General features: G+C 39.9%; 1 protein-coding gene across 4 annotated transcripts; it reads right to left on the bottom strand.

The window, feature by feature from the left end:
• Positions 1-4,863: 4,863 nt before the first annotated feature.
• ZNF518A (zinc finger protein 518A) lies at positions 4,864-14,667 on the bottom strand. Of its 4 annotated transcripts, none has more exons than XM_027908911.1 (3): positions 14,542-14,667; positions 12,854-12,967; positions 4,864-10,511 (listed from the first exon to the last, which is right to left on the bottom strand). In XM_027908911.1, exon 3 carries the CDS (start codon positions 10,400-10,402, stop codon positions 5,750-5,752), a length of 4,653 nt encoding a protein of 1,550 aa, XP_027764712.1. In that variant the 5' UTR covers positions 10,403-10,511; positions 12,854-12,967; positions 14,542-14,667; the 3' UTR covers positions 4,864-5,749. The 4 variants fall into 4 exon arrangements, with proteins under 4 accessions (XP_027764712.1, XP_027764721.1, XP_027764728.1 ...); XM_027908920.1 differs by lacking the exon at positions 14,542-14,667 and adding an exon at positions 13,928-14,032; XM_027908927.1 differs by lacking the exon at positions 14,542-14,667 and adding an exon at positions 13,704-13,913.
• Positions 14,668-16,142: the final 1,475 nt, after the last annotated feature.

Here is a 16,142-nt window from a genome sequence, read left to right on the forward strand (position 1 = left end):
CCCTCAGCTTTACCGTGTTTCATTGATATTTTTGTTTATATTTTCAAATGTGCAGATAAAATAAAAAATATTGTAAAGTCAGTATTGTATGGAGACATTGCTGGATCTCATTTCTTGGTATCCTTCCAGCAAGAAAGCATCAATTTATTATTGTTGATGTTTTAATATATATATTTGTATGTGCTCCTTCAGAAGTTGTTATGAAAACTATCCCTTTTTACAGCTTTAGCATGTATTATATATTTGGCTTAATGGCTCTCAAATCTTTTGTCTTTAATTGCCTACTGTTGGCGACTCAAGTGCACTCCTTCATTGCTGAACTAATTAACCACTCAATTCTTGCAGAATTACTGTTTATGGACACACACACACAAAAACCCACTTTTTTTTCCAGGCCTATCACCATGCTTTACTTATTGTATTACTGTGTGAACCAAGCAAATTTGCACAAATGTTCAAAGGGTAGAAATTAATGTGATGAATGGATAAATTGCAAAAAAACCCTTTTAGGAACAGTTAATTCGTTCTGGAGGTGTTTGATTTCACTGGACCTGAAAACTCATCCATCTTAAAGGTATTTTCCAAAACTGACACTTTATACATGCATTTTGTTCTTTTTGTTCCAGGTTAGGCAGTGTTCTCTAGGATTACCTGCAAGGCATTTAAGGCAAGATTGAGTCAAGACTTGTGAAGTCCCAGCAAGTCACTTAGAGCCAGATTGTAGCTGTATTCTGCAACTACTTTCTTGTGCCTTTGATCAGTTACTTCTGCAAGGAATGCACGTGTCTTCTACAAAGAACTGCCTGCTAATGCGATGTTCAGCACATGCCTACCTACCTTGCAGCATCTCAGTGTCTTCCCTCTGCAACCCAGGCAATAGTTTAGCCCAGATGTAAAGCAAGTAAGAAACAATGTACACAGACTTTGCACAAGCCTGCCTGTGAGAGTCTGCTCCCATTACAACATAAATGTAATGTTTAGTACAAGCTCATTTGGTATTAATTAGTGTTATGGTCAAGGTCTCAAAATTAACAAGTTAGTAGTTCCTGCAAGTTTAATTTACTCCTTCTGTATATGTACTCATATTATTTAGCTACTTTAAGCATCATTTTAAAAGCTTACTGACAATGGGAAGTACTCTGTGAAAAAGCAGCCACTCAAAATTTAAGTAGACTCCTTGGCTATTCACTCATGTATTACAGAGTATTTAAACTTTGTACTAACAAAACTGCCTGTCTGCTAACCTTTCTGTGTTGCTTCTCACAGACGTCTTAAGCTCTTCAGACACTGCCTTCTGAGTTAAGTACCACCATCATTCTAGAACTGGGAAGGGGGGAAATGTGAACAAGCGTCAAATTCAAGCGTACCTACAGACTTCCATATGAGAGATTCAGTATCTAATTTTTTAAGGTAATTAGCACTACTGAGCACTTAAAAGCACTGCTGCTCCTGTCCACCAGCTCTAAGTACTCAGCACTACATGTAGCATTGTGGCTGACCTACAAATAACTAGTATCCTCTTGGCAAAGGTGCAGTTACATTCACCCTCAAACTCTTTTGCTTTTATCCATGTTCTACATGATTACAGTGGTATCACATAGTTTTGACAACAAAATTAGGCAAGGAGTTGATAGGCAATCCCACCTTCCACAAAATAATCCATTCAGCCTGAGAGGAGAACATCCTAGGCACAAAATAGGGCTCTATAGAGGAAAAAAAGCCACAAACCACCAAACACACAAACTCACCAGTATGGGATCACCTATTTTACTATACTCAGTGTTTTATACAGGAAGAAAGGAAGCAGACTAGTTACTCTGCTTTCCATACCCAAGCAAGATCTTTTATAGCTTGGCAGGAACGTGGTGCTGACATGCTTTGAAACACAGTTTTAGCCAGAAAAGAGAAAGGTTTAAGCAAGTTTCAGGTATAGGATTGGCCCAAGGTACCATTTCCTAGATTCTGGACATAAAATAAATTGGCCCTCAGGATGAAGTATGGTACCTTAGAAATCCCAGTGCTGTGGATTGAGCAGCTGTTACAAAATGTGGGAGGTGGTGACTTGGGGCAGGTGTTGCAGTGCCAGCCATCATGTTAATGCCGTCACGTGTTTGCACCAGGTAGCAGCTAAGGAAGTCTAACCTGACAGACATAGCAACACATCTATCGCCTCGTATTTCTCTGATATTGTTAGCCAATTTCTCTTCCATATAATTGTCATTACCTGAAAAGTACCTAAAACTGGAACTAAGCTTTACAATGAAGTATTTTTTTTTTTTTGTCTGAGAACTCAGGACAAAGTATTCTTTTTAATAATGTACAGAGAAGTGTTGTCTGCCTACCTGATGCAGAGAGTACAATGAGTACTGCACATCATTCCTGACAATGATGCTCCATGAAAGGAATAAGAATTTCCATTCTCACAAATTCAAGTGCTCAGCTACATTATAAAATTACTTTCCTCCTTCAATCAAAACCACCAGCAGAAGCCAGAAGTTAAGAAGTGCTGTAAAAAAAAACACCACATCTCACATGACAACTGCTCTGTAACAAGTTTTTGTTGATACACTGGAATTGCTGAGGAAGGGCAACTATGACTTACTGATGAATACACATCTTGAAGAATATACAGTGGGCTAGATGTTAGGCCCCCTCAAGGGCTAACACAAATATTGTACTAACAGTTGAAAACCCTGCACTTGCATCTATTTCTGTGTGTCCCAAAACGCTATAACCAACTTAAGGTTTTCTTATCTTGCTACGTGTTCAATGTTACAAGCTGTCTTAAAGTCTTATGGTTGCAAACTCAAGCACTCTTCAAATTAGGCTACCTGTGCAACCGTAATTTGTCATATCAGATTTATCCATTACAATACAAGCATTAAATATAATTATTCTTCCATGTGGAGTTACATATTTCACTTGGTTCAAAAAATATTCCATGGATAAATTATAGCCATGTAATGAAAGACTGTTTTGTAGGGTATTTGTAAGGTACCTTATCCATTTACTGAAGATGCTGAGAAATGCATCGACATTGCAGGAGTTAGGCAGTAAAAAGGTAGCTTCATATGTTAAAGCAATTGAACATTTCTTTGAAGAACTGACCTGAACCTTCTACTGCACCATCCACTGTGACACCAGTCAGACTCCTTAAGCCAGATTTTCTCCTGACGCCATTAATTGTGATCTTAATTTCTTTGAAGTCTCACATTAAGTTCTCTGAAATCTGATCTACAGAAGTGCCAGACTCTTAGGACCTCAAACAAAGCATTATGGAAAAGCTCATAAGAATAAAAGAATTATGTATTCAGAACAGTACTTGAGCAATGTGTGCTAAATAATACAAGGACAGTAATTAAGGGTGGGGAAACAAAATATTAAATCTCTACTCAGGAGGAGCTGTTCTCTACACTGAATGAGATGGATGTCCGTGGATAAAGTGACACAACCGTGAACTAATATTGTATAAAGCAAAGTTATTTCAACATTTCCTAGTTTTACAGTGTTCTTTTTCACAGAACCACTTAAGGTTACTCAATTCTTAGGAGAACAAGCCAGCGAGAAAAAAATTCCAGTGACAATTGTAACTCTCACGATTCATAAATATAGACAAACCCTCCTACAGCAGAACTTCCATCTTGGTGCTACGTTAATTGTCCACTAAAACTGGTCATCCTTGCTGAAGTTGCACTAAGTAGGTTTAGCAAATCGCTTTATAGATATTTTGCCAAAGAAGGCAAAGGCAATATGCAAAATTCACAGGTTCAGCTTCAGGGTTTATAGGAGAGCAAGCTGAGGCAGATGAGCTTGATCCTTCCAGTCAAAAGAGCTTAACATGCTTTTGTCCTTTCTTGTCAACGTACTTCCTCACCACTACACTAGTCATCTTCAAAGTTCCTAGCCAAATTAATGTCAGAGCTCAAACCCATTGTGCAGCACAAAACAATCTAATTTTGACACAAAAGACATACCAACTGTATGTAATACCAACACACGCCAACCTGCAATTCACCCAAACTATGCTGCCTTGACTGCTTCAGTTGGCTCCCATACATAACCCATCAGCTAAAGCTAGTGTGCCTCTTCCTGCCAACAGACACATAAACAAAAACATATCTAGCCAATGGTTTGGGGTTTTTTTAATCATTTTAACACTTTTTAAAACAGAAGCTGAATTCAGGTTAGTGGACATGCCTGTGACATCCACGAAAGAGTTCAAACTGTTTCATTGGTGGAAAGGCAGTCTTCATTTTCACCTTACGGAAATAGTCACAGACAACTACCTGGGCTTGCATACAATCTAAAATCCCCAAGATTTAAATACCCCAGTCCTCTCCAAGCCCAGTAGTCAATTTTGGAAATTTTTCCATCACTACTTTGGGAAGCTGACTGGCACACCTAAGATGTAATCCTCCCGTACTTGGGCAAAAGGTCTGGAACTTCCACCCTCGAGCTTCATTAAGAATCTGAAGGACAAAGCCTCTACACATAATAATTACTGTGGATAATAAGGAGCTCCACCTGTGTACTCTCAGTCACTATGGATACAGACTTTTGTTTACATACTCTCATAAACATTAAAAAATGTGAAGCATATTCTCTCTTCATCATCATCCCCAAAAGTGTAAGTAGGAAGCCAGCAGGCTCCTAAGAACATTACCCTACTGGCTGGTAAAATGAGGGAGGAGTGACTCAAGCCTTGGTTTTGCCAAACCCCTGGTACCCTATAAAGGTCCACCTGGGACAAAACTATAATGCAGTTACAGGCCTGAAATGGTGCTTTGCACTTCCCAATACTGGGTTTGTGGCAGACATAGCAAGACAGGAATATTTTCTATAAATGCTCACGGTCATCTTCTGTAAACACAAGTTGTATCAAATTTAATAGTGACAAAGTCAATACAGATTAGGAATGTTCACCATTCTTTAACACCATATACATTATGAATATATATACTGTATATTTTCAATTGATTTTATTCTGACTCGCCGTATTAACACAAACATAACGTTTTATTAATTTATATGAAAAATACTTCACTAAGAAAGTAGACAAACTGCACAGAAATAGTACAAGTGTCATGTGCATAGAAATATAGCTTAAAGCATTCACATATGGCTTTGTTTAAATGAAACTGTTGGGGAAATGGCCCTATACAGACCCACGGTTACACAGTCGACATAATGTAAACTGCTTCACATCTTTGAGGCACTTGCTAACAATAGTGTTCAATCCCTGAAAAACAAAATCAAGAGCTCATAAGTGAAAATAACAAAAATCCCAGGATAACAACTGCATGTATCTGAAAAGATTTTAAAAACTGGTTTTAGTAGTGCATGCACAGAACTGAAAAATGGGGGAGGGGGTATAATTTCTGTGCAAGAATTATACCAAGTAACTGAAAAGTATAAAAATATTTACATGTTTAGGGATTTTTAAATATGTACAGAACAAAAGCCCTGAAGATTCATTCTATAGAATAAAAATATAGCACATGATAGTAGTAATAAAAAATAATATATCTTTTTATGGAATTGTATTTGCAATTAGTTACAAGTTATTTAAACCACAAAGCTCCTTGATCTTTCTCAAAGCTGATGCCAATAGGGAATATGCTCTTTTTTTTAAAACACAAACACTTTGCATCATTTTTGAACTTCAGTTACAATACTGACATAAAAACCAAAATCACTTGTGTATCCTGATTCAACCGAATATTTTTTGAAGAACTTTAATGCTTGGTATTTAAGTTTGATATTCTTTACTGGTCATCGTTAACAAATTCCAATCTCGAGTAGCCTCCATCAGATGTCTCTGTCCATGTCCTACCCAATTATCCTGATTGTCAAATATTCTACCACAAAACCAGCAGCTAAATTTAGCTTTCAAGGTATTATTAGAGGTAGTTTTCACAATCTGGTAATTGTTTTTGCTAGTCTTTTTCAGTGTCAATTTTAAGACAAATCTTTCTTTTACAGGGCTAATAGGTTTTATTGTCCTGTATCTTTTTTGAGAAAAAACATCAGTAGTTACATCCAAAGGATTGCAGAAGGCTGGCTGCAGAAGCGCTTCAAGAGTTCTTTTTGACAATGAAACCTTAAGAACATGTCCCTTAAATTTAGCAATGGTTTTCATTAGATTTACAACTTCCGGGACATCTACATCAGGATGGTTAAGCACAACAACTGGTTGGTTTCTCCGAGGGCATTTTACAAGCTGGTTAGAATTAAAAGGAAGTAATTTCAAAGTCCTCACGGTTTTTTTTGATGCCCTTTGTTTGTAGGGGCTATCCAATTCACTAACAACTGCAGCTTGATTCTTTTCCTTACACTTTCTGTGCAACATTACTTTCTTTCTTGGAGGTTCTGGGCAACTGGCCTTCCTTTTACGTTTGAAATTCCTATTTCTTTGCACACCCCGAGTTTCTGAACTTTTAGAGCCCCTTTGTTTTAAACGAGGTTTTGCTTTTGCAGTTCTGTTTTGGGTGCTCCATGTGGACTTCTGACAACCGAAGTTATTCCTGTTGTTAGCAGTTATTACTTGTGTACTCTCAATAGAACCATTCTGCAATCGTGTCCCTGCAGATTTAGTAGAATAAACAGGTTCCACAGGAGGAACACAACATGCTGGATTAGAGCTTGCCAAAGAGGCATTTGCTGGCATTAACTCACCTGGTAAGATTAAGGCATTATTAAAACTAAGATTAGTTTGTTTCTGTGCTAGTGCAGGAGTAAGGAACTGCAAGTTATCCACCTGTAGCGAGGGCACTGAGTTGCTCACTGACTGAGTGGTATCAGCCAGTGTATCTGAAGTAGGAGGCTTCATTTTCAGCAAAAGCTGTTGTTGCATGGCTCCAGTTTTCTTTGGTTGACAATTTTGATGATGAGCAGTATCCTGAAAAAAAACTGGTTTACGAACTACAGGCTTGTTTGGTGTCATACATTTCAGAAAAGCTCCCTGCTGTCCATCAGGCGAAAGTGCATAAACATCTTGTTCCTGTTTAATTTCCCGTTGGTTTACTGACTCTAAAGAACCAAAGACAGCATCCTGATGCTCTGATAACACTTTCACAGAAGAAATTCCTTTCACAGATGACTCCAATGTAGTTAGAGGAGATCTTCTGAATGGCATGCTATTCAACGAATCATTTGCTGAACAAGCTTCCCTGTTACAGGAACTTCTTACATTTCCAAAATTGTCATTTTCCCCCTTCACTTTTGAAGTTGATATGGTTATTTTACTGAATTCTCTGGATGCAATTCCCCCTAAAACCTGAGAACTATCATTAGCGGCACTTGCAGCTGTTCCAACTGCCCCGCTAAAAGTCAAACTCATTCCAGGCCCTTTACTTGAAGGAAAAGATGCAGGTACATCTTCAGTCACATGCCCATCTGACGAACTGGTTGATGGAAGAGAATTTCCTGAAGCCACCTGTTGTCCAGGCTGGGTAGCAAGGTGCAAAGGAACAAAAAATCCTGATGGAAGGGACTTAAAGAAAAGGGTTTTCTTTTGTTCCTGATGAACAGGTAAAACTGGTGAAAAGCCACTGGGATTCTGAGCCGCAGACAGTATTTTCTCTTTTACTAACTGCTGTGTTATGACTGAATCTGTGCGAGTTTTTAGCAATGTACCAGCACCCGGAGTTATGGATAATTTGTCCACACCCTGTGAATCAAATGATGTTCTGGATGTCTGTCTTTCGCTCCCACAATGTGTACCTTCATTTGTGCTACATCTTGTGTTCGGCTCTCTCTTATATTCTACATTAGAAGGAGGCCTCTGAAAACCACATGTAGTTGCAAAGTTTTTTAGATTCATGAAGGCTGTATCCCTGGTCTCATGACCAGAAAGCAGCTTGTCAGAATGAAGTTTTACACAGTTATTTGTCTTGCTGTGGAACTCTTGCTGAGAAGTTGTTTTCACTTCTAACACATCTTGCAGTATCTGTTTTATTTCAGGCGATAAATAACTAGCTGCTTGTTCACTTTGTAAGGAGAAAACAGACGTGATTTTAGGCATTAAGAAAGAGTTAACGCAATCAGAGGCATTTTCTTGGAATTTCTCAGCTACGTTCTGAAAGCCTTGATCTATGTTAGTGTCCAAATACTGCTGGCCATGATGCTGGTCCTCCATAAAACACTCGCTGTCAACACCACACTTAGATTGGCTTTTAAGAGACACAGAGTTATTTTTAGTGTTTATATGTTCGTAAGTTTTATTAATATTTGATTGGGCTGACACAACTTTCTCTGCTTTTAAGCCTTTCATCGACTCTGAATATGAAGATGCAGATTCACTTCCACTGTTTTGAAAAGAAACCGTTTTGCTAGCTGCAAATTTTTTGCGTCTGTCATCTCTTGACACCCAAATGCTACGTGGATTATCCAAAAAGTCCATTTTGGAATAGTTGTGAAAAGACAACAACTTTCCCTTAACAGGATCCATTAAAGTTGAATAAGGATTATCAGTTCCATTACTATTATTCAGGTCACCATTTTGCATTTTCACTTCAGGAAAAAAGGGCATTTTCACAGGGTCATAATGAAGCATATTTGTCGTGGCGGGTGGTAATACCTGAGGATGACTGGAAGGGCTGAAGTTTCCCCATGAAACACTGTTTTGAGTTCCAACTTTTGTTACCTTGTCATGTGGAGGTACAGTTAAGCCCAACTTCATTGGCAAACAATTTGAACTTTTTCCTACAGCTATATTAGAAGGTGCTACAGTTTCAGAAACACTCCTGCCATACAATGTGGAGTTATTTTGGTTTTCCACTTCTATCTTTCCTGAATGACGTGCAGGACAAGAAAATGGAGGGGAGGTTAACGTGTGAACAGAATTGTTCTTTAAGGTTGACTGATCAGTTACATGTGCTATAGCACCTGAAGACAAACCACAGGGATCAGAAGTCTGTAGCAAAGGAGTTGCAGAACCATCGTTAATACGATCAGCTTCCTGACCCAAGTAATACTCATTTTGCTTGCTTGTAGGTAGTAATTTTATAACAATATGTTGTTTTCCATCTACCATTTTAAAGCCCATAAATTTAGCACTGTAATTTGCCGGAACAGATATTTGATTGTTTTTAACCATCAACACTGTTGGGCCATGAACAGCATTTTTCAGTAATCCCAGGCCGTAATTTGTTCCATCATCTGCCTTATCGTATTGTGCAGTAGTAGCAGAGAACATTCCATCCATGAAATTACAATTTTCTATGTACTTAACTTGATCTTTTTCTTCATTTTTTTCCTTGTCTTTCACACACTGGTTCAGCTCCTCAGCATTTGTCTGAATTTTATTCACACTTCTTAGAACTTGTGCATTTTCTTCTCCAGTATTGTCACTTCCACTGCTTACTTCTTTCCTTCTCCAGAATGCTTTCTTTGATGCTCCTATTTTATACCTTTTTAACACAAGCTTCAGTCCTGCTGGAGTCTTCACTATTCTTTTTTCGTATTTATCCTTTTCTGGTTTTTCTTTTGCAATAAAGTGGTCTCTATGTAAAGCTATGATGTGTTTTAAAAGATAATCTTTCCGCGATGTGCTGTAACTGCAATAATGACAACCAAAAGAAAACATACTGGTATTAACAAGATGATTATTTTGGAGCTCTTCTTCTGTGAAGTTTTCTTGGTGGCATTTTCCACATTTATAGGGAATCTCTTTATGTCTGTGAATGTGCTGAACAAACGTGCCCACATCATGGGTAGAAAATGCACATTTTTCACATTGAAAGTGACCATTTACACAATGCTTTGATATGAAATGTTTTGTCAGATCCAACAAAGTGTATATCTGTTCATTGTTACAGAGCTCACATTTTACCAAAGTGCTACGATGGATGCGTCGATGCTGTTTAAAGGACTGGAAGTCATTCGCTGAGAAGCTGCACATCTCACAAGGATACAAAGGCAACTCACCATAGTGTAACAGCTGAAAATGTTTCTGGAGATCATTTGGGCTGTATCTAACGTTATCCTTGCACTTTGTACAAGAGAAATTCACTACCTTTGCTGCAGTTTTCAACTCTTTCTCAAATTGCACTTCTGGTTGGCTTCTCTCTGAACAATCAGGATTGCTTCCATTTATTCTCTCTAGCCTTAAGGACATCCTTGTAGTTTGCTGCTTACCCTGAAAGAGTTCTCTAAACCTATCAACTTCATGTTTCATTAATACTTCATTTGGAATGTTCACCTTGGGTAATTCGATTTTCACATTTTTTAGTCCATAAGCAAGATTGACATCTAAAATTGTTGGTTGAATCCTCATACTTAAAGGATCATTCACCGGTTCTTTTTCCAAAGTAGAATCTGTAGAACAATTCCTCACAGCATTGTGATTTAATAAATTAATTTCCTTTTTATCACAAAAAAACTGTTCCTTTTCAGATGACATTTTAGGCTTTAATTTTCTTTATGTGAATTCTTGGGATTAGTTTAACTTTCTGCAGCAAATGAGACTACTGCGCCGAGTCAAAGTTCTACAACTTCCCCATTTCATTCTCCTGAAATTAAAAAACAAAGGAAATATTACTTTAGAAAGTAATGCAATTAGAACACTCATTACAATTCATTAACGAATCACATGCCAATCTTGGAAGTTATAATAGCATTTGAGGGAGAGGGGAAGGGAAAGGATGAGCCAAAAAAAATAAGCGATTACACCGTATCCTTTGTTTGTTTGCTTGTGTTGGGGTTGTTTATTGGTTCGTTGTTTGTTTGTTTTCAAAAAACATTTATATATAAAACTTGAAAAATAAGTCTTACAGAACAACATCTACCAAAAGATGAAAACACTGAAATTCCATGCCATCAAATTTTGGGTTTCTCCCATCCTGTGAGCTACTTTTTGAAAATGAAGATTGCATTTATTACTAATTTGGGATTTCACGCAAACATAAACACTCCTCTGTGACATAGATCGATAACTGAACATAGCTGAAGTACTAAAAGCAAGTCAAATTCAGCAGGATTTGGTATTTTCATTACTCAAGTCTGCTACTCTATTAGCAACTAACTATTGTGCTTAAAAAGCAAAGACAAAGAAAAACCAGAATCTGACAAAGTATCTACTCCACTAATGGAGGCAAGACCAACAACCCCAAAACCCAACACACTGATCCAGAATGAATTTTTCATCTACCTTTAGAACCAAACAAGTCTAAAGTAGTGAATAGATAAAAGTTATCTCAGGTTTCTCACCATATGTTTAATCTTTTAACGTGCATGACTGACAACAGCACTCCTCTATGGATTAAAAGGCTCAAAGAGGTATGGTCAGCATCACTGTCTCACTACAGACTTCATGTCAGTGTTTCCACAACAGGCTGCACCAACCATTTATGGCAGTTCAAGTCTATGCTTGAACATCGCTCCCACGTGTCAACACAGAATCAGCAGAAATGAAACAGCATCAAAAATAACAAATTTTTAAAAAGCAACACTGGAAAGGAAGAACTGTTTCTTCACTAGTACAACACTTTTTACTAAAAACTTTTTCTACGGTAGAAGTCATAGAGTCCCATTCTTCTTTCCTAACAAAAGTCAGTAAATTGTTAGGTGAAATCTAATCAGTGGTTCTCTCTCCACTACTCCTGTGCCCACCCTGAAGCAACACAGACTTGGAACTCATTAGATCATCTTATTTATTCACATCCAAACCGAAAACATTATCACAGCCTCTCCCTCATTGTGATGAAGTGCAAGGGCTGCTTCCAGAGCTCCAAGCCATCATAAGCAATAGCCCTAAGGTTTTCCAAATATTTTCCCATGGTCCTATGAGAAGGAAGTATCTAGCATTAGACATGCAAATACCTGACAAAGAAAATTTACAAGTCCATGTAACAACTTACTTTACAAGTTCACATATCATGTAGCAAGAAAAGCAAAGCACTTCTTTTTTTAAGCATATGCTTTACTGCATTCTTTTGGAGAAGATATTAGCATTTGTGCACAATTCCTGAATAAGCAAAACAGGCTTTGACATTTTACACAGAACCCAATATCAAATAAATTCACTTAACTGTGCTCTCCAGCCATGAGACCTGTGAGATTTCAACTACACACCTAACATTCAAAAAACTGACAAACCACAGAGATGTGCAATCCCTCCTTGGGAGTCTTTCCAAATGAATACACTCTGAGTACAGGATTTTTATTTGTCTTTTAACTCAGTGACACACTTCCCATCTTCCACAACAGAAATTATAACATGGGACATTACCCTACTTTGAGCCTTCAGAAGATGCAACTCATATGCGTTCACACTCCATTTCCACCAAAATGCGTTAAAATGGGTTCTCTTGTCAATAGTAAATCTCTTACTGGAACAGGAGCAAGCTGAACTCCCATATAAAGAATGGGTAACTAAAAATGACTTGGATTTGTTTGCTTGAAGAACTTTTTTAATACACAGATGCAACACAAAGATTACAGGTTGCATGATGCAATACATCATCCTCTTGGTAGCTGCCCATCACTAAGATTAAAATGTTATACTGTCAAACACTGACACCTGAAGTATATATACAATTAACATTCTAAAAGTCAGAAGTGGATAAAATACTGCAGAGAACAAGGCTCAGGCTTTTAACATGGGGCCAACGTGGTCTTCAACCAGGCAAAATTTCACTAACTGGATAAAACATTTATGTTTGACAAAGAGTCCCAGCTGGGCAGTTTCAAACTCAATCTGAGATCTCCTTTTACTAATTATCCTTATAAATTACAACTTAACATTGTTATTAGTGGGTACTATGCAACTATGGACAAGCACCTGCCACATGACAAATACAAATATTTACCAGAAACAACCATTAATGTACATTATCAAAGAAGTCTGACTTACACGTTAGGAAAAGACTTCAATTCTTCAACAGCTGCTTTTTTTCCATAAACACAGAAGAGGTAAATATGCAAGACTCAGAAAAGGCCACAGTCAGGAGAAATACTAAAAAAAGTTCTGAAAACAAAAAGGAAAGCTATTTTAAAAGCTGAAAAGTACAAATTCCTCACAATTTTACATTATGTGCATTTTTAATACATTGAAGACAAAAATACTGTAATATGTTCTCTCCCAAGGAACATCACCAAATACAGTATCAATATTGTATATATACAATATAACAAGGCCTATCTTAACCTTAGTTTTACCACTACATCAGGCATTTGTAAGTGATAAGCATAAACATATAACAACTTAGAAACAGGTGCCTCTGTCCACCAAATTTTAACTTGAACTCAAAAGGCATTTATCTTTTCTTCAGCAAAAATATTAATGAATTCTATAGCAAAAACCTAATTAGAAGTTCCTATAAAGTTTTGCAAGTGCCTAGGAAGGAGGCAGAATATACATTTACAGTAACAGATATAATGAACACAAACATTGAAAATATATAAGCACGTGCCACAGTTAAGTCTCACTAAAAAAAAACCAAACCAAACCACTAAGCACAAGTGAAAGTAACCACTTGAGGCTCTAAGCCTCGATTTTCTTCCTCCAAAAATGCTCAGTATGTCTTTATTTTGTTTGAAGAAAGTACACAAGCAGAGAAAGTTTTAGCTATATACTTTGATCTAATGAGAAATAAGAGACAGGAGTTAGACACTGCTAAATTAGGTAACTTTTACAGTTTTTCCATTTCGAACGAAATTCAAAATACATATCCGGGCAGGCAGTATTTTCCACAATTCTGTACATTTATTTAAATTCTACTTAGGGAAAAAAAAACACCCTGTACTGCAGCTTATCCCATGCCTCGTCCCAGCCTATGTGCCTGCAAATTTAGAGTGTCTTCATCTCTACCAAGATCTGGACACATGCAGGGACTTAACAGAACTAGATCTTAAGAAACCCATGGAGCTGGAGCGGTCATATCCGACCAGGCAGCACAACGCTGCACTTGCAAAAAGAAAAAATCACCAGATCACTCTCACAGCTCACAGACAGATACACACGCACACGGCAAACTTGCCATTCACGGAAGAGCAGCGACACCCGGCCAGCCCTGCCCATCTGCGGGCACCGCCGCCGCCTCCGCCCCGCCGGGGCTGCCGGGGCGAGAAGCGGCGAGCCCGGGGAGCGCGGGGACAGAGCCCCCGGAGCTGCCACCACCTCAGGGCGCGATCGCGGTCGCAGCGCCAGGCGCTGCCCGACAGCACGGCAGGGTCGAGGGGTCCCTCCCTGCCCTCGCCGGCTCCTCCTCGGGACCCCGCGGCCCCTCAGGCGGGCCCGGCTGCAGCACCGCCCCGCGCGGCGCCCGGCGGAGGAACACGGCACAGCGAGCCGCGGCACAGCAGCCCGGGGCAGCCCGGCATGAGGCGCCCCCGCGCCGCGGTGCCGCCTGGCCCGCCCGCCTCGTGACCCGTCCGCGGCCGCAGGGGCGGCGGGCGAGCACTATTTGATGGTGCCGCGTCCCGCCCCGCCGCGGCTGCTGCCGCCTGCCCAACCCGCTCCGCCGCCGCGCCGCGCCTGGCCGCCCCTCCCGCACGGCTCGGGGATCCCCCGCTCCCGCCCGGTGCCTCCCGCGCAGTTACCGCGGGTCCTGCCGCCCGGCGCGGCGCTGCCGGAGGCCATCACAGTTTCCATCCGGGCACTGCGGCTGCGAGCCCGGCGAGGGGCGGCCGCGGCGGAGGGATACGCGTTCACCTGGGGAGGACGGATGGCGGCCGCCGAGGGCCAAGGCGGGCGGGGCGGCACCGCCCTGCGGGACCGGCACCCCCAGACCCCGCAGCTTTCCCCTCCTCCTGCCTTTCCTCTTCCTGTTCCCCCCTTCCTCTTCCTCCTCCACCTCGGGCACGTGGCACGGCCAAGGGCACTGCCCGTCATTCCCTTGAGTGTTTGGGCGCTTCCCTGTGCCCAGGGGTGTGTTGGGGCCGATGGCGCTGGGCAGGGAGAGCTGATGCCCCTCACGAAACGCCCAGAGGGAAAGGGCTGGCCGGAGCTCTTCGTGCCCCACTCTAGACATGGGTTTGCTGACCTGCCTAGACACAACAGTAGGCAGGATACATAGGGGATGTCTGTAGGAGATGTCAGCAGTTAAAACATCCAGAACATTATACGTGGATGGGATCAGTTGATGTGTTTTAATACGCTCAGGATAACACAAAAAATCAAAGATGAAATTCAGTACAAATGGAGCGCTTGTCTTGTTGGAGCCCCAGTATCATTGCTGCTTAGAGCGGAGATAAACAGCACTTGTTATTAGTAGTGTGAGCTTCACATTTGTGCTGAGTTTTAATGCACGTGATCACCCAAAGGTTGCCAAGGAGTATGAAGGAATGGGAGAGGTAGGAACTAGAGGCACCACGGCCACAAAAGGGCGAATACCTATGGAAGAAATCGACTGTAAAGATGAGCTGTGATTGATTGAAGAGGTCGTTGAAAAGGAAATCCTCTCTCCACTTGTGAAACAGTGTTCAGAAATCAAAAGCAAAGGGTTGAAAGGTTATGCAGAGGAAAAAGCCTTTAAACCATCTCTTGAACAATTTAGCAGAGTGATTTAGCTAAAATTTTCTTGTGACATCTTACTAGTTGCAACAAAGTTTAATAAGTGCACTTTTTACTCATGTTTAATATGAGAACAAGGAGGAGTGTTGCTGTCCTTGTGCATAGAATAAGGAAAAATTAAACATGAATATATTTTTAATTCCTTGTTCCAACTGACATCACTTATTTCCCTTGTGTCCTAGACTGTAACAGAAAATTAATAGAAGCCATTTTGGGGTGGGTTTTTTGGCCCTAAAAATGTCTTCAAGAAAAGAATTATATCATTGTTGGTTCAGCTACACCCAAATGAAACAATCTATGCCAAAAACAAGCAGGGAAATGTATTCTGGTTTCTAATTCATTACATATTTCTAAGTAGTCAGAAGTGGAGATTGTACATACATACCCAGTAGTGTTTGGAGGATTTGAAAACTTAACTACAGCTGAAGAAAGAAAAAAGAAGTGTCTCAGTTCTGGCAGCAGCCCTGAAGTCAGAAAAAGAATTATCTGTGAAAATCATCAGTTTAACGAGCAGCTACAGTATCAAATTTTTGTTAGAATGCTAGTATTCGTAATCTGACATTAAAATATACATCATTCTGTCAACTTCTAATCCCAACAAATTCACATATAAGAGGGAAACAAACAT

Source organism: Empidonax traillii, unplaced genomic scaffold (genome assembly GCF_003031625.1).
Source record: "Empidonax traillii isolate 1590-97213 ecotype Southwest subspecies unplaced genomic scaffold, ASM303162v1 scaffold27:size3997909, whole genome shotgun sequence".
Lineage (NCBI taxonomy): Eukaryota > Metazoa > Chordata > Aves > Passeriformes > Tyrannidae > Empidonax > Empidonax traillii.